This window comes from Melanerpes formicivorus, unplaced genomic scaffold (assembly GCF_026170545.1).
Source record: "Melanerpes formicivorus ecotype bairdi unplaced genomic scaffold, bMelFor1.0.p_v2 SCAF_14, whole genome shotgun sequence".
Taxonomy (NCBI): Eukaryota; Metazoa; Chordata; class Aves; order Piciformes; family Picidae; genus Melanerpes; species Melanerpes formicivorus.
In genome coordinates this window covers 4,358,256-4,382,317 of record NW_027142366.1, presented here as the reverse complement: position 1 = coordinate 4,382,317, position 24,062 = coordinate 4,358,256, and the positions used below count along the sequence as shown (strand labels likewise).

Below are 24,062 nucleotides of genomic sequence, written 5' to 3'. Positions count from 1 at the left end.
AAACCCAGAAGTGTGCTTTTTCCATGATGGTTTAAAAAAAAAAAGAAGGGCAGCTACGGTTTAGACAAAAGCCAGTGGGGTCATGTGAAGACAGGAGTCAGCCAGGAACTTTTTATTTGGCTCCTAAATTCTGCTTACTGATTCAACACCCCAAAATGTTCCAAAAGGGAGATCCAACACAAAGCTTTGCGTGTCCTGTATTGTTCCACCTGATTCTTAGTGCTGAAGCGCTATGAAGCGCAGGTACTTGGTTTCTTCCCCATATTTGTGCCTGAACAGGGTTACAACAACTCCTCTGACAAGAAGAAACAGCATTTTACACTTGGATCGGGTGCTCGACCTGGTTCACTGGGCAGCTGGTCAAAGAGCTTGGCCTCCAGTTAGCAGCACTGCCTTTTCTTTTTATTCCTGGCAACAGGGCTAGTTACACTATAACCTGGATCACACATATCTCTGTCCTGCTGTTCGAACCTGCTTTCAACTAGGTCAGTTGCCTTGATTTAATCACCAAGGAGCTCCAGAGCGCACAGTGTTCCAGCTACCCTCCTACCTCAGGAACCACAAGCTTCCCCAGCAGATAGGTATGATTAAAGGATCTGAAGTTGCACACTTATTAGGGGTGGAAGAGTCTCATCAATTTTAGGATGCCCTCCCTGGAGGCCCTCAGGATTAGGTCCCATTTACACAAACAAAAGGCACAGAGCTGAAATCAGAGTTTTGCATTATTTCTCCACTGAGGTCTAGCACAGACAAACATCCACAGCCCAGGCCTAATTTTACATCACATTCAGTATGGGAGGATACTGTACTACAATTCTTGTTTCTCTTGTACAGGAACAGTGTCCAACAAGGAACGTGCAGATATCAACTCCAAATGGGCGCTGGAAGCAGCCCCACCAATGCACACAGGACTTAGCACTGCAGCAGTGATACAGCAGTGCCATTCCACAGGAGTTCAGAAGCAGATGTCTTTGATGCCATTAAAAAATACTCTGCCTTTCCATGGCTGCAGCTCTGTATTAAATTATGTGCAAACGACTTCTGTGGAGAAGAAAAAGCTGCAAATGAGACTTTGAACATACTGCTGCAGATAATAGCAGAACTCAGAACCTTGCTTCCTGCACCCCACACCTTCCTCTGCTCACAGCTTGGCATTGCAGCTTGCACACTCTTGCACAACCCTCACCACAACTTCCTCTGGAGATTTGCACTAACTTTTATTTAGTGTTTGCTTTACTTAGAATTTCATCAACAAAAAACTGGGTACCTACAACCTTGGACCTCTAGGTGGTTTAGGGACTGCCAGCAGCAGCAAAGCTCCACCTCTGCTGTCTGCAAACAGGCTCCTTCTCTGGAGACTTTCAAAAGCCGCTTGAATGTGCTCCTGTGTGGCCTGCCCTAGGTGAACCTGCCTTGGGAAGGGGGTTGGTTGGACTAGGTGGTCTCCAGAGGTCCTTTCCAACCCCTACCACTCTATGATACTGTGCAGCACAGCCACCTTCCAGGGCACTCAAAACTCAGCTTGTCACAGAATCCAGACACCCAGCTCAGCACCCAGCAGAAGGTGCACTGTCACCTCCTCCTGTGAGTTATTCAAGAGCCATTTCCAATGTACATTACAAAAAATCAGTCATGACCTGCTTGGCAGAAACAATTTGTGGCTGTTTAAAAAGCCAGCAAAACAAAACATCTGTCACTGCAGAGAAATGGATTTGTTCTTCACACATTCAGGCAGCAAGCACAAACCATGCAGTGAGGTCCAGACTGTGCACAATCATAGAATCAACCAGGTAGGAAAAGACCTCAGAGATCATCAAGTCCAGCCTATTACCTAATACCTAACACCTCCTGACAACTAAACCATGGCTCCAAGTGCCATGTCCAATCCTTTTTTGAACACCTCCAGGGACAGGGACTCCACCACCTCCCTGGGCAGCACATTCCAAAGGCAAATTACTCTTTCTGGGAAGAACTTTCTCCTCACCTCAAGCCTAAACTTCCCCTGGAGCAGTTTGAGACTGTGTCCTCTTGTTGTGGTGCTGGTTGCCTGGGAGAAGAGACCATCCCCCACCTGTAGAAATATGATATTTCTTGGATTTTCAGTTTACAGAGAAGCAAACCTAAAGTCAATTTGTTTGCATGGACTTCTACAACATAAAGGGGGGTGGGGTGGGTGGGTGTTGCTTTTTAAGCACCTTCAAAACTTTTGTCCAACTTACAAGGAAAGTTACAACAGTAAGCTTTCACTTGGGCCCTTTGAGGCTAAGCAGCTGCAAAACAAGCCAAAACCCAAACAAACAACAAAGCAAACAACCCCAAATCAACCAACCAATCAAACAAACCCCCACAAACAAACCAACCCCCCTACTCCAACCCACACTGGACTTCAGAAAGCCATTTCTCTGTGTTTTTAGGAAGAATGGTCTTTCCAAACACAGCACAAGGGAGGAAACATTTTGCAATGCTTTACAGTTCCCAGAACAAAAAGTGACCTCTTCTAACACTAACCCAAATCTGTGTGCTGCAGGCTTGGACAGCAGTAAATCCTCCTGCAACTTAACAGATACAAAAGAGGAAGTGGTGACACTTCAGACAGCCAAAGCTTTCCTATTAAGTCTGTGATTGAAAAATGTGCAAGACAGCAGAATTATAAGTGGCTCAGTCATAATTTTAAGCAGGAAATACTCTGCCTTTATCAGCATTGCTTAAAGCCACCTCTGTTAGGCTAATCCAGTAACTTGTGAACGCTGAAGCACCCTGGATAGAAAAGGCCCCTGTGAAGAAAGTCCTTCACCATTTGTTTTCATAGCAGCTACATCTGGGTAAGAAACTACAGCAAAGCATCTACCTCTCAGCAGAGCACTTCTTGGACCAGTGTTAGAGGCAGAAATGCAAACACCATATGCTCTGCTGTAGCTGTGGCTGCTTAGATCCATGCCTTGTCAATACATGCCAGCCCAGCCCAGCCCTTGGTGCTAGCTGAACCGTGTGTGTGAGCATGCTTCAGTACTTGGGATTGCTGCTCCAAAGCTGGGCCTGGAGTACCAGCATTAGCACTGAGACAACAGCAAACAGCTTCCCTGCTATTGTCACTTCTGATAACCCCAGAGAGGGAAGCCAGCACCCTGACATGCCTTCACCTGGCAACCCTCTTCTTTTAGGACAATTCAATGCATGATTTACATGCTGCTACTGATGAAGAGGTGCATTAAATGATGACTTTTGTCCAGGAAGAAGAGTGATCTTCACAAGCTAAAAGCAAATTGGTTTCACATTTGTGATCAACTTGCCCTTTGCAATTTTTCACCATGTATTTCATTAGGAAATATAAGCCATTTGAGACATTTGCTGTTGATGCAAAGGCTTTCCCCATTTCTCCACCCACTCTGCACCTCAACACTGCACTCCTGCCTTTTGAAAGCATCCTCCCACCAATAGACAGCCCCACTAGGCAGTAGCCCTGTACCTTTAAACATGCAAGCCTTAAAACATGCTGAAGCCTTCCTTCAGCTAGCAGCAGCAACACTATTCACTGAGGACAAAATTATAAAGTAGGAGGAGGAAGTGCATTTTCTTTCACATCCTAAACTGGCTGATAGTTCCCTCAGAGTAATCCTGAGCTGGGCTTCCCAGCAACCTCTTTGTATTTTGTCTCTAGCTAGCTATACCATAATTACTGGATATACTCTGTATTTTTGTCTCTTTTCAATGCTACCTTTAGATGCACAACCAGTGCTTGAGATGAATCCTCCCTATCCTTGAAAAATCACAAGCCAACAACACTACAGTTGAAGAGTTTAACAGTTCCAAGCCTGAGGTGCTTGCACAGCCACCCAATATGTCTCAAGAGAAAGGCTTCTTGACTTGAAATGTACTGTGAACACCTCCCTGCATCATGGCATCTGCATCTGCTGCATGAGTAAGCAGCCACCATCAGGACTCCACAAGTAGCCACACCAGCACCAGCTGAAGAACCTGGCTACAGCACCCCCTGCTCACCATGTCTACACATGGTCATGTGAGGGACAGCAAACACAAACCAGGGCCTTGTCCTCCAACATCTCCACACCTGTCAGAAAGAAAACCCAGGAGCACTCTGCTGTTTTGTTTTTAACCTCACAGCTGGGGTCAGAAGCATCCCCCTGACATTCAAATTGGAAACCAGAAGGGATCCAGCAATGGAAGAAGAAATCCAACGGACAGTATTACACACTCATGTACTAGAGTACTTTGAAGCAACACAGTCAGGATAGATTCCTGCCCTGGAAACTCTTGGGAAAAGGGATACTTAATCAACCTTCTCACACAACATCCAAGCCACAGCTATTGACAACTCAGCAGCAACTCATTGCTGCCATGAGCATCCTTGTGGTTATCTCTGATCTTCAGCTATGCAAGCCATCCAACACATGCTTTGTGATGCTTCACAATGACTTCACTATGTTTGTAATGCCGCCAAGGTTGGCCACTCCCACCGAACAACAACAAACCCAGAGAGTGCTTACAGAAACATTACAAACCCAAATAAATCAATGTAAGTTAAAACTGGGCTACTTAGGAACAGCTGAGAGGGCTGCCACCAAGCCAGTTCCCCAGTGCTGAGTGTAGAAATACATGATCTCACCTTTTCTGCTTGCTGTGGTTCCTGAAACACGTTTTCATCAGGTCAGCACCAGGAACTGGTGCTTAGTTACTTACTTGCTACTTGCCAACCATCTCCTGCTTTGTTTACTTTTAATTCAGCGCCTGTCAGCTCGCTACTGTGAGTGGATGGACTTTCAGCCAGCTCTCTCAACTGCTGAATCACATCTCTTAGCTTTATAATAACTGCCAGAGTTAATACTTACACTGATGTTCGCAGTTAACTGTTGCATTTGAAAATAGCAGCTCTTCTTGAAGCACCAAGTGCCTTGTTACTCATGCAGATCAGCAGCTTCCCTGCCTCGGAACATTATCATAAAGCTGGATTCACCAATGTCTAAGCAGAAACCTCCCAGGCTGTTTATGGACTGTCCCATAAAAGACGCCAGAAGGAGCCAGGCAGGTCTTTTTCTTTTGTTTGAGTTGTTTTATAGGTATTTTTAACCCAGGTTGCACGAGACATTCAACTAGCACTTGAGCTCCCAAAGATAAGGTCCACCCTTCCCTAAATGGAATTTTTCTTTCTACTCTTTATAGATAGGTATTTTAAGCTTCATTTATAAGCTTATTTTCAGAGCACAGCCTAATCAAGAACAAAGAGAAGCAAAAACTAAGCTCACAGCACCTCTTGCTGAAGCTCACTCTCTAATCAAGTGGGGCTGACAGACCTCATTAACCACAGGACTAGCAATAAAACTGCATTCACTGCAGATTCTCTGAAGCTAAAGAGGAGAGCCATGCCCTCCTTAGCTTTGTCACCTCTTTTGTATCACCATTGCTGATCATCCCTTGCCACAAACTCAGCTCACTGGGACAGAAAACCAAAACCCCAAGGAGAAGAGGAGTTTGGGAAGTAACACAGAGAGTTAGATCTGCTCCGACAAACCACATTAGGTTACTGGGGAACATTATCTGACTCCCAACCTACACAGAAAGCTGGATCTTTGACAAGAGACTTTTCACAGCACTTAAGGGCTGGCAGCAGCTGCCAGGAATTCTTCACCCTTTTAGCAGGTGTTAAAGCTTCTGGGATAGAGCCAAGCAGTACTTTGGACTCACTGAAGCAATCGAACCTTTCGTTACATCACCCAAACACTGCAAAAAAAGAAGAGTGAGAGCAATTCACTAGAAAGAAGTTTTGAGTAGCCCTCAGATAAGATAGCCTGAAGCCACAAAGCAAATATCTGCAATAACTCTCATGTCTTCATGTTGCTTTTTATTGAATGAAAGCAAGTGGTGCATAAACTGCAGAACAAAGCAGAACAGAGCATCTGCTCAAACACTCTTCCGAAGCATTCGGTAACTGTTCTCGCTTAACTCTGTGCAGTATAAAACCCACCAGGATACCTCTGGCAGTAACTGTGTGCACGTTAAGTAGCTCTTTCCTTTATGGGTCTGCAGAAGAACATCACAAGACATCGTTAGTCTTCACTGCAGAAGGAACTAAGGAGAGCAGCTTTGATTTTGCTGGTTCTTCCCATCAACTTGGAACACTAAAACAGCCAGCTCAAGTTTTTACTAGAAAGAGAAAGCATTTTAATTTCCTCCTCCAGACACTGCTAGCAGGGAAAAAATGCACCACTTTGCAGCAGACAAATCTCACCTTCTCCAGACTGGAGGGTAAGGGTGCTCTTCATGGGGGAGTGGAAAGAAGGAAGGCAAGAAGAGAGATGAATACAGTATGTCCCTAGTGCCTTCAGGGTTTAAATCACATTAGCTGAGACAAAGAAGCCTGCTGCTCTTGCACCTTGAGATCAGTAACAGGCTCTTTGTTGGGTTTACTTTGGCTCACCAACAACAAGGATTCACCTTCTTAAGGCCCTGTTGCATTAGTTTAAGGACACATCTCATGTCACATGTGCATGTACAGAGAGAGTGATTGCCCATTGGAATGGGCTGCCTGGGCAGGTGGTGGAGTCGCTGTCATTGGAGGTGTTCAGGAGACTTGATGGGGTGCTTGGTGCCATGGGTTAGTTGTTTAGGTGGGTTGGATTGGTTGATGGGTTGGACTTGATGATCTTGAAGGTCTCTTCCAACCTGGTTTATTCTATGTAATTAATTCTATGTGTGCTCTTCCTCCTCCCCTGTCCTGGTGGCATGGCTCCCAGGTGTCACACAGCACAGGAGAGAGGATGCTGCTCTCTGCCCGTGTGTCACCGTATTTGCTCTTCCTCACGTTAATGAGGGTATTTACATGAGGGTGTACTTCCTTCCTAAATGCTGTGCCCTCCATCCCTCCTATACACCATAATCCTGTTTATGACGTGCTGATTGCTATAGAAGTGATTGCATTGTCACTAGATTATACCTTCAGGTGGAAAATGTGTAAGTGGAGGAACAGGAGCAGGTTTCGGCACACATTTCAGGACATGGCAGTGCCACCCCACACGTAATGAGAGTGGCTTTAACAGTAGCTTCCAGACACAAAATATGACCATAAGAAACAGCATGGCATGAAGTTTTCACTTTTATTTTTGCCCTGAAAAAGATTACCAAAAAAAAAGGAAAGAAAAAAGAAAAATCAGATTTGCCTGTCATCAGCTCTGCCCATTCCAGACAGTGCCCTGCAGCTGAGCACTGCCATCCCAAGCCACTTTCCCAGGCTCCTGATTGTTTTGCTGCACTCAATACACCATCTCCCTAGTCCAGAGATGGGGGCAAAAGAAGTGACAAAAATCACAGAACCAAGTTCCATAACTAACTGCCCTTTTGTTGCTTACTGTCTTTTTTCTAGAGCAAGGATTCAGAGAGCAGGAGCAAGAGAGACAGAGCGTCTGGGATCTGCCACGGGCGCTGAGACGCATGACTGACCCGGGCTGAGCCAGCGGAGCAGGGCAGCCTGCGTGCCTGGAATGCGGAACCCCCCTTGGCAGCCTGTTTACCAGGGGCACAAGCGCAAGGAGGCTATCTGGGTGCTGCCCACAACTAGACTAGAATAAGAATAGAATAGACCAGGTTGGAAAAGACCTTCGAGATCATCAAGTCCAACCTATCACCCAACACCAACTAATCAACTAAACCATGGCACCAAGTGCCCCATCCAGCCTCTTCCTAAACACTTCCAATGATGGCGACTCTACCACCTCCCTGGGCAGCACATTCCAATGGCCAATCACTCTTCCTGTGAAGAATTTCTTCCTAACATCCAGCCTACACCTCCCCTGGTGCAGTTTGAGACTGTGTCCTCTTGTTCTATTGGTGGTTACATGGGAGAAGAGACCAACCCCCACAAGTACATGACAGCTAGGAGTGCAGCTTAATAGCCCAAAGACTCTATTCCATGCAAGCAGCTGAGAATCAAACAGGACACCTTCCTTCCTACTGAGACCCCTCTCAGCAGGTCTGGAGGAGCGTTAGATCACAGAATCACAGAAGCATTCAGGTTGGAAAAGACCCTCAGGATCACCAAGTCCAACTGAGAGCCCTACTCTACAAAGGTCACCCCTAAACCATATCCCCAAGCACCACACCCAAATGACCTTTAAACACCTCCAGGGTTGGAGATTCAGCCACCTCCCTGGGCAGCACATTCTGATCCCTGACCACTTTTGCTGTGAAAATTTTGTTCCTAATGTCCAGTGTAAACCTCCCCAGTTGTAGCTTGAGGCCATTCCTTCTTGTTCTATCACTAATTACCTGTGAGAAGAGACCAGCACCAGCCTCTCTACAATGTCCTTTCAGGTAGTTGTAGGGAGCAATGAAGTCTCCCCTCAGCCTCCTCTTTTCCAAACTAAACAGCCCCAGCTCCTTCAGTCTCTAAAGCTCCCTAAAGATCTTTAAATGCAGGACTTTCCAAGGAGCCAGCACCCCAAGTGTAGCACTGGTGCTCCCATGCAATGTGTAACACCATTCCCCAGAAGGGTGAGATGGATGGATGATTCTGAACTCTTCCTGGCCTATAGCACAGTTTCAGCCATCAGGACACATATCTACATCAGGGGATAGAGAAATGCCAGAGTAGAACCCAAAGAGCCATTGCACAATCCAAACCACAGATGCACCAAGAACAAGATTGTTATCTCAGTATAGTTAATGTTTTCACTGTAAGAACATCTAGTTTGCAGTTAACATCAGTTTGCACCATGTAATGCTTCCTTACAGCAGTGGTTCTGCTTCACAGGTCTAAGAGGGGGGAAAAAAAGTATTCCTCACTGAGAACAAAGCTGAGGACTACATCATAGCTTCCAGAAGCATCCAGCCCTGTTTACAGTTAGCCTATATTCACCAGGCATAGACCAAGGTCTGAGTGCAGCTGTGCAGAAAATACTCAGGATCTATTTTCCCAGGAGAAGTGACCAGTGACTTGTCAGAAGGCAACAGCACATCAAAGGCCAGTTGAGTACATCCCCAAGCATGGAAGGCTCATAAGACAAGTTTTAGCATCAAAGAAGTGGTGGTGTGTGAGGGAGTAGGAAATACAGGTGTTGGAAAACTCAGCATTCTCTACATCAGAGATCCAGCAGCAAACTTCACTTTGGAAGGGAATAGAAACACAGACATGCCTTGTTTGAACAGAAAACTTGATGAGCATTCAAAGCCTGGCCTTGAAGCTTCCTTTGGAACCTTAGAATTTAATTTATTGCTTCAAATATTCAAGATGACTCTCACTGAAGCCAGCAAGTAAATCAAAACTAATAAAGTCAGTGCTGAAAGTCCTGCCTTTAGGTTATACTTGCAGAGCTACATTTCACCTGTTTGATATGTCACTGCTGTGGTACCAGAGGGACATCTCCTCCCAAGCTAAAGTGTAGCTGACATTAGCAGAAAATGATTCTGATCTACCTCCTAGACAAACTTGGATCTGCACTCCTCTTCAGCACCAGGAGCACATCAGGAGTTGGGTCAGTCCCAGGCAGAAGATGCAATAGCTAGCAAGTGCCCACTGAGTGTATTCAGGAGCAGAAAGAAGACCAGCAGCAGTCTCTCAGAGCAACATTCTCTCGAGAACAAAATTAACAGCAATGAAATGCTATAGCTGCCAACTGAATTTTAACAGCTGCCACAAAATCCACTCAGACACCAACAAGGTTGAAAGGGCACCGGAGTGAGACACACACGTGACACAGCGAGCAGTTGCGTCAGTAAGAATTTCAGACTTAAGATACAGTATAGGGACAAGAAGAATTAACAAGCCAAGGGGGGATTAGGGTAACAAGACCCCCACACTTCATCATCTTCTGCTGGGAGAGGGAGCAAGCTCACAGCTTGTCCCTTCCTTCTTCTCCCATAACCCCCACACCGCCCGAGGCGAAAGCTAAGCTGCACTAATAAAAACAGCAGAGCCAGCATAAACTGTCCAACCCTGTTATTTACACCTCAGCAAAATGCTCCCAGCATCTACTATCACTCACAGGGCTTCTCCAGGAGCTGCCTGCTAACATGCAGGCATTGGAAGCACGTCCCAGAGTACCGCTTGCCCACGCAGAGAATTTTTACAGCAGCACTGGACATATTCTATATTCATCACCTTTAGTTTACCCTTTAATACCAAAGCATTTAAAATGCTTTTGAAGACCTTGGGTTTGAAGAGGTTTCAACTTGCAGCAGGTCAGGCTGAAAAAGCTCAAAAAAAAAATATAACCCCTGAAGTGATCAAGAGGTTCACTGTTGGAACACTCAACCTGCCCCAGAACATGGTCTCTGAAGACTCAAAAACAAAAAGAGAGTAGCTGGTAATTTTTGTTGTAGAACACTCAGCCATTCCCTCACTGCCAAACAGCAACACAGGCACCGTTTGCAAACCCTGCAGCTGCTCCTGTTACACTCTTAGCTCCCAAAGCGAAACCCCCTCAGTTGCTAAAGTTTCAAGAGAAGATGTTTGCATAACTTCCCATTAGATTCTCCTTCCTCTTTTCTCTCCTTGAAAGTTACACTGTTGCACCTCCCAAAAGAAAAAACAAACATTAAGTGTGTGTAAGAAGGACAACTCCACCCTTTCCTCTTAGCTCAACACCAAGAGGCAAGACTCAGCCAGAGGTCAGCCACTCCACACTCCCAGCTAGTGCCTTTATTTCATGGAATCATAGAATCAATGAGGTTGGAAAAGACCTCAAAGATCATCAAGTCCAACCTGTCACCCAGCACCTCATGGCTACTAAACTATGGCACCAAATGCCAAGTCCAATCCCCTCTTGAACACCTCCGGGGACTGCGACTCCACCACCTCCCTGGGCAGCACATTCCAACGGCTAACAACTCTCTCTGTGAAGAACTTTCTCCTCTCCTCCAACCTAAACCACCCCTGGTGTAGTTTGAGACTGTGTCCTCTTGTTCTGGTGCTGGTTGCCTGGGAGAAGACACCAACCCCCTCCTGGCTACAACCTCCTTTCAGGTAGTTGCAGACAGCAATAAGGTCTCCCCCAAGCCTCCTCTTCTCCAGGCTAAACAATCCCAGCTTCCTCAGCCTCTCCTCGTAGGGCTGTGCTCGAGGCCTCTCCCCACCCTCGTTGCCCTTCTCTGGACATGTTCAAGCGTCTCAATGTTGGACTTGATGACCTTTGAGGTCTCTTCCAACCTTGGTGATTCTGTGATTAAATTGAGGAGCCCAGAACTGGACATAGTACTGAAGGTGTGGCCTATCCATTGCTGAGTACAGGGGCAGAATGACTTCTGGTTTTCTTTTGAAGCAGATAAACAACAGTAAGTGTGAACCGATACTGAAATTCGCATCCATGGCCTTCCACACTCCTCACAAAAAACCCCAGTCCAAGCACCACCACATCTGCATTGGTCAAAAAAATCCATTCCTTTCTGCAATTTCTGCACAGCTTACTGCTGCTGCAAACGTTCCTAGGCTCTGAAAATTATAAGCCCATGGCTGGATGTGTAATTAAAGGAGGAATGAATTAATGAGTTTTACCAAAGGCTTTCGAGTCGCCATTATAATTCTCACCCTTAATCAGTATCAGGGCACTCAAAGGACAGCATGAGCAGGATCAAGAGCAGAGATGGGGGGGATAAAGCACCCCCAGCTGATGCTTCCCCCATCACGTTCCTCTCCAACCTGTCACTGTCATTCAGACCCTGACAGGGCCAGATCAAACCCAGCAGGAAAACGCCTGGGCCCTTTGGACAGCTGAATACAAAAATGCTTCCTGAAGCTGCCACAAAGCACACACCAGCCTTTGAATGCTGAGCAGTGGTAAGATGCTGGGCGAGAGGCTCTGCAGAGCGCTGACTCCACCGCTTTCATTCATCCACAGCCCCAGCCCCCACCCAGCGCCAACAATTACAGTTCAGTCTCAGGCTCCCAAGGAGGCAGAAATTGAAAACACGTTTTCATTGAAGCACAGCTTGAATTTCATGAATTCCATTACTCTCAACTTTCTCAGCATTTCCTGGAGAGAATACTGTAAAACAAGGGAGAAAGGGGACAGAGGGGGCCATATACGAGGCAGCAATCATAGACGACCCCTCTGACCATGCCAGGCCAAGACACTACAGAGGTACTTGAAGCAAGGAAGCGACATTAAAAAAAAGGACTATTCCTAAACTGAAGGAAATAAGCATATGCTACACATAAGCTCAGGGAGGAAGGAGAGCAACAAACTGCCAGAGGCCTCAAAGCAGTAACATATCCATTAGAACTAGCACTTAAACAGCAAGGCTACAGGCACAGCCCAGATGCTAAACATTACGATTCCAGCAATGCAACAGAAAGCACCTCTTTGGTTGACTGAAGGAATCTTAGCTGCTAAAGCAAGTAGCAAAACGACCAGTTGATCAGCCACAGGAACTTGAGTGGACTGCCAAACTCAAAGTTTGCCCCCAGAAAAGAGCATGAAGTATGGTGAGGTCATACTCTGCCCACCACAGCACTCCGAGCCTGCTGTTTGACACTAAAGCAGTTAGAATCATCAGAGAAAGCAAGGTAGCACTAAGCTATGAGTCATTTCTGCCCCATGTACAGTTGTAACCCAATCAACTATGCAGTTCTTCAGGTTTTCTAATTAACACCCTACGGATAGCTTTGATACCATTACTAATGGCCTTAATGGTTCCTTCACCAACATCCTCTTTCCTCTATCCCCCCCAGCCTGGGCCTTATCTTAAGGAGCATTACATCAGCTCCTGCACCAAGTCCTCCTTGTAACAGACACTATTATGCAACTGAAGTGCCTCCATTTGGATTTTGGCATTATTTTGAATTTCAGTGTTGAATAGAAGGCTTGTTGAAATTCTCTGCATGAACAGCAGCATTTCACAGGCTGAAAAGGGTGCCCATGCACAGACACCGACACTGGCATAACAACACGCCTGAATGTGTTATACATTTGTGAAACAGCCATTCCCCACATTCCCTTTCCCCTTGCCCACGAATAAGACTGGCATTGTTAGGGCTGATTAGCAATATCTTTCATCCCTGATGTCACACTACAAAGGGCTTTCATGCACATGCACGTGTGGCACCGCTCTGAGGTTTATCAGCCAGAAAAAGCATTTAGCATTGACCGAGGAAATCACAACCTGAGTGTGCGGCTCCTGTTTAAGCGGGGGTGAAGGGGAGGGTCAACTCTCTCTCCTGGCTGGTTACACTGCTGCTCTTACTATTGACACAGAAATGCTCATTTGTTAAAATAACAACTTGAAAGGAGTCTGGCAAACATTACATCTGCTGAGGCAAGCAACCTGATAACCATGTGAGAGCAGACATTATTCTAAATGTTACCCTCATGTCCAAATGCTCAGAAGAAAGCAATCAGTACAAGCATTGTGACCGAGTTACACCAACTGCTGTGTCCATGTCTTGCATGCTAACCCACTTTCTTTTTTGGTGGGTTTTTTGTTTGTTTGGTTTGTTTTTCAAGAGAATAGCCTTGCAGCCTTAAGCACACAAACGACTACTCTGCGAGAACGTGCACATTTGTGGCTTACCAAACCCTAAAGCTCACAATTCTAAGATCAGGCTCAGAAAGCTGCAAGTGGCTCATTCCCCAGAAATCTTAAAAAAACCCAAATAAATAAAAATAGCTTGAAATTGAAGCCTCAGCAGCATGAAAGTGCTCTGTGTTTTGCCCTGTCCTAGCTCATCCCATACGAAAACCAAACGAAAACAACAAAACCACTATCAGGATGGTGCTGCCCTAGAGTGACTGTTCACTAGATAGCTGCAGACCCTTTCATCAGGCAGCAAAAGCTTTTTCTGGCTTGAAGATTAACAGAGCTAATTCCTGGTTTTCCACCACTGCAATACAACCAATAGCCTCAGTCACCTCCTGAAGTGGAGGAATGGGAAGGATTTCTAACAGCAATGGCTTTTTTTTGTCCCCCCTCGTAGACTGTCACCTAAATGCATCTGCAGAACTAAAAACCTTGCATGAGCTTGATCCTTCTTGACTTTAGCTCACCTGTCTTGTTAATCATCATTGTCAGTTAAAACAAAGAGCTGTTAGGATGACAGCCCCATAAAGCACAGGCAGCCTTGCTAAAAGAGCAGCAGGGTTACTGGGGTTTGGGTTTATTGTTATTAGAGACAACTCTCCAGCATGTATCAATATGTCCCTGGGTATTTGGAGTCTTATCCAGGTCTTAAAAGTGGGAATTGAAGTTCACTAGAGAAGGTAAGCTTGATATATCCCAATGTTACTCAAGTCTCATCTGAATCTCAGAGCAATTAAATTCCCAGACATCACGTCCCCTTTCCCAGCACCGGGAGTTGAAAACAAGCCAAGTTCTCCTACCCACTCAAGGGGAATGGGAAATCTCAATGTAACTGGTGGAAGGTTTACTACTAAAAGATAAAACAGAAACTAGAGGAGAACTGACAGTCATCAAGAGGTTAAGTTGCAAACGAGATGCTAACTCTCCCCCATCTCAAGAAAATTAAGTGAGCACCATCTTACTCAGTGCTTGCTTGCAGCCACCCAAGCCTATTCACTTGACATCAAAGAAAGTAAAGAATGATTCAGAAGAGTAACCATCACTGCTTAGTCTTCAGCATAATGATCCTTACAGGTAGAGAAGCGTTCCCAGGAGCTGGCTGGGCAAGCTCTGCCACAGCACATTAATGGGAATAGCATGAACCATCAGCTCTGGACTTCAGCCTTTCCATCATTAGGTGTGCTGGGAGAAGGGGAGAAGAGGTGTAAAATCAGCCTTGTCCTAGATGATGATGAAGGGGGGGTGGGGGAAGGGGAAAAAAAGGATTGTTGGGCGCTTGCCCCTCCAATTGTCTGTCCTGAAGACATATATGTCAAGAAACTTGAAGTGCCAAAGGCCTATAACTTTTGTCTGTCTCAGTCTCACTTGACTGATTTGGGCTTTTTTGTTTGTTTACAGGTTCAAAAATAAATCTAATCCCAAAATACAAGTAAGAGATCAAGACAATTCATGGCACAGCTCCTTAATCCACATTCAAAGCCCTGGGATTAAGTCAGAAGAAAGCACCTGATTTGCTACCCTTAATCTCCAGAGTCATGCCTAATGGGTTATGCTCCTCTGGGTGAGAATTTCTCACTTTCCCTAATAAAGAAAAATACAGAGGAGTTAAAAATCCACACCAGCATCTGCTTGAAGCACTGCTGCTTTTATTGGATCAACATTTAAACAAAAGCTTTTTGTTAACCTGAAGTGTGATTTTTCCTCTGCTTGAGAAGGCATCAAGAACTGGGAAGAAGGGAAAAAAGGAATAAGAAAAGGAAGAGACAGTAAAACTGAACTGATTCTGATTAGCCCTGTCTCAAGAATGCTAGTGATTAGGCTTTGCAGCTGGACACCAAGATAAGCTTCCTAAGTAGCTACATCATTTTGGAGGCAATCTGAAGGTTAGAGACCCTCATCTGCATTTTCAGTTCCTGTTTAGACTCCCTTTTTCCAAAGTAAATGAAAAATGTAAGGGCCTTGAACATCAGCTCCTCCAAATGGGCAGAATCCAATGGCATGAGATTGAACACATCCAAGTGCTGGGTTCTGCACATTGGCCACAACAACCCCATGCAGTGCTACAGGCTGGGGTCAGAGTGGCTGAAGAGCAGCCAGGCAGAGAAGGACCTGGGGGTACTGGTCGGTGGTAGGCTGAACATGAGCCTGCAGCGTGCCCAGGCAGCCAAGAGGGCCAATGGCATCCTGGCCTGCATCAGGAACAGTGTGGCCAGCAGGAGCAGGGAGGTCATTCTGCCCCTGTACACTGCACTGGTTAGGCCACACCTCGAGTACTGTGTCCAGTTCTGGGCCTCTCAGTTTAGGAAGGAGGTTGACTTGCTGGAATGAGTCCAGAGAAGAGCAACAAAGTTGGTGAGGGGTTTGGAACACAGCCCTATGAGGAAAGACTGAGGGAGCTGGGGTTGCTCAGCCTGGAGAAGAGGAGACTCAGGGGTGACCTTATCACTCTCTACAACTACCTGAAGGGAGGTTGTAGACAGGCGGATGATGGTCTCTTCTCCCAGGCACCCAGTACCAGAACAAGAGGACACAGTCTCAGGCTGCACCAGGGGAGGTTCAGGTTGGATGTTAGGAAGAAGTTCTATACAGAAAGAGTGATTGCGCTATGGAATGGGCTGCCTGGGGAGGTGGTGGAGTCGCCGTCATTGAAGGTGTTCAGGAGGAGACTTGATGGGGTGCTTGGTGCCATGGGTTAGCTGTTTGGGTGGGTTGGATTGGTTGATGGGTTGGACACGATGATCTTGAAGGTCTCTTCCAACCTGGTTTGGTTTATTCTAATAAAGGTTTATTCTTATAAATCAAAACCCACTGCTGTGCACACAGGTAAGTGCAAGAAGTAGGCAGCACTCAGAGCTGCACTACCCAATATTTATGTCATAAATGCATAAATCCAGACCAGGAAACATGAGCTGTTACACTGATGTAGGAAAAAAATGATTGTTAAGGGGATAAATGTTGGTTTGGTGCAGAATCACCAAGATGCCAATGGCTGGCCACCATCTGACCAGACTGATGGTTCTGCTCTTCCAGGTAAGACCAGCACTGATACCTTCAGAACAACACATGCTGCACAGAGGTCTCCCAAGACTAGGAAGATCACCAAGCCTGGCAATTACAACTTCTTTGTGCAGGGTACTTCTAGGATTCCATCCAGATGAAGCAAGCATGGTCTGCATCTATGCACACTCACTTGCACCTCCTTTCCTCCTCCCTCCAAAATGTGTTTCACATTTCTCCAAGTTACCTTTCAAGCCACGTGTGTACTTTGGTCTGCTAAATCCATCTGTTCAGAATAGTTACCTCTTTTTTTTTTATGAGAATAAGGTAAACTACAGTCAGGGTTTCCAGAAACTGTCAATTCTCAGGAGACCATCTGCACAGCATGGGTCAGCAAAAAAAAAAGTAAGGCTGTGGACAGAAAGCTGGCAAAGGTTGACTTTTTTTTCCTGTCTGTATACCATATGTTCCTGCATGAGTGGATGCATGGCCAACAGAACCCATTGTATGACTAGCCCTATGAGGAGAGGCTGAGGGAGCTGGGATTGTTTAGCCTGGAGAAGAGGAGGCTCAGGGGAGACCTCATTGCCCTCTACAACTACCTGAAAGGTGGTTGTAGCCAGGAAGGGGTTGGTCTCTTCTCCCAGGCAAGGGGACACAATCTCAAGCTGCACCAGGGGAGGTTTAGACTCGAGGTGAGGAGGAAGTTCTTCACCGAGCGAGTTGTTCGTCATTGGAATGTGCTGCCCAGGGAGGTGGTGGGGTCACCGTCCCTGGAGGTGTTCAAGAGGGGATTGGATGTGGCACTTGGTGCCATGGTCTAGTCATGAGGTCTGGTGACAGGTTGGACTCGATGATCCTCGAGGTCTCTTCCAACCTTAGTCATACTGTGATACTGCCTTTGGTAAAAAAAAAACAAACCAGCCATCAAACAATGTCTTGATTCGACATTTCTACTTATTCATCATGCTGAACTTGCCCAGTAAAGGCCCTTCCAGATCAAACATGGAATAAAGGAGTCAGACTACAACACCAGCTTGCTGATAAGAGGCTCTTAAAAAAACCCTAAAAGCAACTTCAATTTAATTAGAAAACACTGGGCCCTACTAACTGGGGTCACCTAACCTTTCTGGAAATACCAGTGAACTAGTGCTACAGCAGGATAACTGATCAGACCTTGGAAGGGGTCCATCTATTCTTGAAAGAAGCCTTCAGCCTAACCCCTTGAAGAAAGGCACATTACCCTCTGGATCTGAGCCAACTAGACAAAAAAGCCCCACGTCACCCTCCTTGACTAATACACATGTTTCCAATTTACAGAAAGACTCTTGGTTTCAGAATTGAAATAAGACGCCAGTACAGTAGAGGAAGTTCTAAAACAATCTCTCTAATCCAAGTTTTTTGGCAGTTTAGGTTCCATCATGTTTCTCCGGCCAAGAAACACTTCCAAAGACAACATTAGCTGTTATGTGTAGAGAAACAGCCTCACAGCGCCAGAGAGTACCTGCCTGAATTAATTCCTTGCTGAACCTTTGCCTACAGGTTCAAAAACACATCCTTTGGATTAGAGTCTGCAAGCTGAAAAAAGGGAAGCATCATTAGGCTCACACAGCACCTTTCCCTGCTGGATGCCTCCACAGCACCTTTCCCTGCCAGATCCCTCCTTGGCACACAGCAGTAGCAAAGGAATGGTACAACACAAAAGCGCTGGGAGATGTACGATAGGAAACTCCGGGGCGACTACACTAAGGAAACCATCTCGAAACCAAAGGCTAGAGCATACTGTTGTTATCAGTGCTTTCTTTAGCATGGTTCTGAATCCTAAATGGTATGAATCAATCACCCTGTCTTTTTCTAAAGCAGACAGTTGCCATCACACCTACTATCTGTGCAGTTGCAGCTCTGACTCTGGCAGAAAAGGCATGAGAATCGTGCAAGGAAAGAGTTTCAAAGATGCTGAAGCATTTTGGCTTATTCTAGCCTGATTCACACACAAGCCATGCATTCACAAAGATTTGGGTCAGCATTGCCATTTCCCAGCAATTAAGAAGCAGAAACTCAAGTCAAGGTTCTCTGTAGCTGCAGCTTAGCTTTTGCAGCCTCTTTCCTTCCTCTCTGCTGTTTACTGTACACTTCTCAGCACACCGTGAGACTTAAGAGCTACAATAAAGTGTTGTCAGTACAAAAGACACCCTGACTCCAGCAGATATTTCATTACTTCTTGTTGTGCTGCATTAAAAAGCTATTCAGCTTTCCTGCTTCTTTCCAGCATGTAATCTGCATGCAACATCAAGACTCTCAACCAACTTTACCCTGAGAAACAAAGTGAATTCAGTGCCACGCAACTAAGTTGGTCACAAGTACTTACACTACTAAATAGGTTAAGCTATTGACAACAGCAGTCTCAGGACCATCTCACTAGTCCTGTTAATTGAGCTGAAAAGTGAGTAGGCAGCCCTGGTAAGACCATTATTTGTTTAGCAGGAAAAGGCACAAAGACCAGAACCAGTATTAGCATGATGCTGTCAGAAGGAACATGAGCTTTGCTCCATTTTTACATTCCCTTCACTCCAGAGTTTGTGACTCACTACACAATGAAAAGGCTTTGCAGAGCACTGCAGTATGACTCAGATGAGAACACAGGCAGAACAAAACTGTTCATATCAAGATATCTCCAAACCCAAGGAGTCACAGAGGATTAGGGAGAGAACTGGTCTGATAAGATCCTCTACTGGGCTGACTCTATGGAGCAAGTCCTGGAAGCAGCACATGAAGGCAGCTCTGACATGACTCAACAACATGCCAATCCCTCTGGAGAAGGATCACAATCCCAGCTCATTGTGCACTGAAGCTCACCTCCATTCCCCCAGAAAAAAAGGAACAGCTAGTTGTGCTGTTGTCCACAGCTTGTTGTGATGCCAGCAAAGCACCTGAAGGACACACGTGTACACATACATTTTTAAACACTCTGTTCCAGAGGGGAAGGATCTGTTCAGCTCCTCCACACTCACACACACTGATCCAGCCTGATGCAACACGATATGCTGTGGGAGAAGATCAGGAATGCCAAGAGAGAGCATTTTAGAGCCTGACTCAGGTGAAGAAGGTACAGAGCCAAAACATGCAGCTGCATTGATCTCAGCCCTTGGCAACAGCTTTGCTATAAGTATTTCTCATGCTGTCAGACAAAAGGAGGAAGCCCTGTAGGTTGGTACACAATGCATGCAGCTGCCTTGAGACAGGCCAGTACACAGTGGGTGTCCCGCCTGCTCTGACCAAAGGGACTAAGGGGACAGAACAGCAGAACTAGCCATTAGATATACATCCTTCTAAATATTCCCCCATCATCTAGGGTCCCCAAAGACAAAACAAAGACCTAGACTTCAAAGACCAGTGGTATGTGCTTATCTGCGAGCTACACACACTCCAGAAAGGTTTCAGGGCACAATAGCCTGTCTGCTGCTTCAGTGGAATAGTGGCTTGGGCATTATAGTAATCCTTGCTAGGAAGAGGTGGAAAGCCTGTTAAATCAGCAGCCTCCTCACCTGCAGGAGCACATGGCACAGCAACAAGTGACAAGACAGTACTCAAATCCAAGCCACTGTGTTTTGCTTTCGGTTGAAGTGGAATGAAGGTTTAGTTGATGCACATGTTCAAAGCCTATTATAGTTTCATAGTTTCATTCAGGGTTGGAAGGGACCACAAGGATCATCTAGTTCCAACCCCCCTGCCATGGGCAGGGACACCCCACACTAGATCAGGCTGGACAGAGCCTCATCCAGCCTGCTCTTAAACACCCCCAGGGACGGGGCCTCGACCACCTCCCTGGACAACACATTCCAGAGTTTCACCACTCTCATGGTGAAGAACCTCCTCCTCACATCTAGCCCGAATCTCCCCAACTCCAGAGACTCAAAACATGAGTACAAAAAAGGTAGGTCTTCACTAAAAGGTTACTAAAGAAGACAATTTTATAAGGAAAGCAATGTTCTCCCTTGGTCATGAGAGGGGAAATCTTTTATAGAGAAGCAGTGAAGAATCAGGAAGGATATGTAACTTCCTTCCTCTTAACAATTCAGAGTGAGAATGGACACTGAGCCCTGCTCTGTGCCTGTTTGTAACAGTCTAGCTACCCAAGGTCTTGAAGGCATGAAAATGCAAAGGTATTTTCAGTATAGCAAAGGTAATCTTTCCTCACTACAGATAGAGATACCCTATCTTACTAGGGATACTCTGTCCTTTCCCATCCCCATAAGCTCCCAGCTGGCATCTCCCACTGACCTCCCTTCAGCCAATGGAGAACTCAAGTGCAGTGTGCAGTTAAACAGCTTATACTTGAGAACCAAGTTATCAACCACTGATGGAACACAAGACAAAACCAGACACAATTTTTGCCAATGAAATCTACAAAGAAAAACGTGCAAAATTTATCTAAAACCAAACAAATAAATGTGGAGTTTCTTATTTCCAGGCTGCCTTACAACCTCACCTGCTAAATATGAAAGGTTTCCAAAGAAGAGAGGAGGCTATGGCAGCCCAGGTTGCAAACAAAGCAAGAGACACCGATTTGATAACAAAGCTAATAGGGAAAGCTAGAATTCAAACCCAAAAGGCCTTCAGAACTATTTAAAGCGTGAGAGAGAGCATTCAGCATTACAGTTCCCACTGCTGGATTAAGTTTCCCTGTTTCACTGCATTAGAATTAATCTACGTGGCTATGAACTCCAGAGTCAATTTGCAGAGCCACAGCAGCTTCGTTATATAACCAGCGACACCGATAACACAGGGCTGCGCTGCTGGAGCCTGCTCGCTATCCATCACCAACGCCAAAAGCAGCCAGGCTGCTGCTGCTCAAACCATTCTCCTGACGACAGACGCCTCAGCAATCCAGACCTTCAGGTTTGGATTTGATAAGGCAGTTTCTTGCGAGATGATGTCAAGACTTAAAAGGCCATCTACTGCTGTGCAAGAAGTCCTTAATATCATCGAGGGAGGGAGGAAGGCAGCTACCCCGGGGTGGGGGGGGGGGGGGAGAACAGCAGAAGGCTTTACATTGGAATATGATTGCTGTGGAAAAAAATCTCTGACAAATGAACACAACCCCAGACTTCTTGTGAGGAATGCTTTTAGGCAACTCAAGTGAAAACCAGTATGTACACTGCCTATTCAAAGGTCAAGGAGTGCTTGCTTCATGATAACACGCTCTCAACAACATCTTTCCATGAACTCTTAACTTCTGATCTTCAGCATCTCGTATGCCTGATTTTAAAGGCTGCTACCCTCTGAGGTCATGGAAATACAGTTAATCTGCTGTACACTGTGTGGCCATCTTGAACTCTGCTAAACCAAGGGAACTTAAAACAAATCAACAAATTGTAGCCCCAAACGCGAAAGTTAGGTCAAAAGTCCGCTTTGTTTGCAGGTTTAAATACGTTTCTGTGTATCCACCTCATGGCTCTTTAAACACATCTCTCACATTTTGTTGTGGCTTCACCCCACAGACCTGTTCCTATGTCTAAAACAAAAAGCCCAAACATACTGCTCTCTAAAGTACTTCTAATACCTTTGACTTGCAGGATAAACAAGCACCACTCAGATGCCCTGGCCTTTCTGCCCATGTGCATGGTAGCAGGCTGTGTATATAGGACACTGCAAGTATGTTGGAAAAAGCAAAATGGTGTTTTCAAAACCAGAGACCGTGGCAAAACGAGGCAGCAGAGTCACTGCAGCTCTGTTCCAAGATGACAGCAGAGAACACAGATGTTAGAGCACACAGATTCACTCCACAATCATTTTAATTACGTGCCTAGCCAACCAAGCACAGGATGCAGGCTAAGCAGCGTTTACAATAAATAAATAAATAAAAATAGTGGCACACAAACGTTCTGAGAGCATCTTCCCGTGCACTTGATGCTAACGCTGCTCTCATGCATTAAGTCATCTGCTTTCCAGCAGGCACTTAGTGGGTTTGGGGAAGGCACCGCTGGCCTCTCTGCAGGTCTCGGCGGTGCGGGACTGGCGGGATGGATGATGCTGTGCACTGGGCAGCGCCGTTATCCTCGGCCATGAGCGGTTATGACCCGGACGGGGGCATCAGGTCAGGATGGTGCCTTCACCGGGACACAGCAGTCTGCAGCAGAGCAGGAACCCGGCGAGGACACTGGGCCAGGGCTGCCTCCTGCTTCCCCTTGCAAGGTGTCATTTCACCTTCTGCCACGAAGAACTTGGGTTTCCAACAAGCTGGAAACAGCTGGGGGGCCCTGCTTACCCCGCCGAGGGGCAATAGCCTCCTGCCCCCAGCGCAGGCCACCAAGACTTCCCGCACCCCGACCTAGCTAGGCAGCAGCCCCCTACCTGCCCCCCCGCTGGGAGGGCACACATCAAGCGGCACAGGAAGACATGGCACCCACAAACACCCACCCGAGAAGCCCCAGCTAAGACCTGTCCCCGTTCCTCCTCCGAACTCCCTAAGGCATGGAGCCCCCTCCGACAGTCAGGGACTGGGGGAGCGGAAGGCTGCGAGGAGACCCCAGGAGGGACATAGCCCCACGCACACACACACAGAGCCCCCGTGCCGGGACCCACCTGCTGGTACTCGGCGTCGTGCGGTCGGAAGTCGGCGGCGGTGAGCTCCCAGCGCAGGCTGAGGTGCGGCAGACGGTGCAGGAGGCTCACCCACCAGGGCGGCGAGTAGCTGACGCCCGCCATGCCCGGCCGCGCCGCTCCACTTCACCCCAAGCCGCCGGCCATGGAGCGCCGCCGCCCGCCCTGCTCGTTCTCCTCCCTCCTCTCTCTCTCGCTCTTCACCCGCTCCCCGGCTGGCGGCCCCGCATGGCCGGCAACCCCCGCCTCCGCCTCCTCCCTCCCGCCGCGCCGCTCGCTCCCTCTTTGTTCGCCGAGAGGCTCCACCGCCTCCTCCGCGCCCGGCGCCGCCCGCCCGCTCCCATTGGCGCCGCCGCGGCCCGCCCCGCCCCGGCCCCTAAGGGCTCCCCCGGCACGGTGGTTCAGGTGCCCGCGGGAGGAAGCGGGACGGCGGCTTCCTGGCCAGGGCAGGTCGGTGTTACCTTCGTGACGCAGCTCTAAGGTCCCCTGCCCTTCGGCAGCCCAGGCAGCAGCCGCGCGTTGACCGCTAAGACTCGTGCAGGAACACAGGGTGGCCTGGTGCCCAGGGTGGATGTCCCACGCAGGCCATCAAAAGATCTCCCTTTCTGTCCTACCAGCACTTTCCCCCCACAAAATAACCCCAAAATGCACTTCACTTGCCTGGGTGCCACTGAGGAAAGTGCAGTTCCCAGATCTCTGAACACCAAGGTGTCCACTCGAGGTGACTCACCTTGTGCAACACACGTTCCCATGGCACTGTCTTGCCGTTTGTTCCCCAGCCTGCCTTGCCTGTTCCAAAAGCCAGGGGAAAATTCTAGAAGAACCAAGGTGACTAAACATGCAGATAGGCCCCTGGTGATGTTCAAGTGTGCCACATAATCACCTGCTTCAGGGAGACATGGTTTATCTTCCACCATTTGCTCTGCAGGCAAAAGTTCGGG

At 47.1% G+C, this 24,062-nt stretch overlaps 1 protein-coding gene across 4 annotated transcripts in view; it reads right to left on the bottom strand.

The window, feature by feature from the left end:
- Positions 1–23,368, bottom strand: part of TTYH3 (tweety family member 3) — an 87,267-nt gene extending 63,899 nt beyond the window's left edge. For all 4 annotated transcript variants that reach the window (XM_068146659.1, XM_068146660.1, XM_068146657.1 and 1 more), the window contains exon 1: positions 23,104–23,368. In XM_068146659.1, the coding sequence (XP_068002760.1) occupies positions 23,104–23,226 (123 nt within the window). In that variant the 5' untranslated portion in view covers positions 23,227–23,368. The remainder of the gene's footprint in view (positions 1–23,103) is intronic.
- Positions 23,369–24,062: the final 694 nt, after the last annotated feature.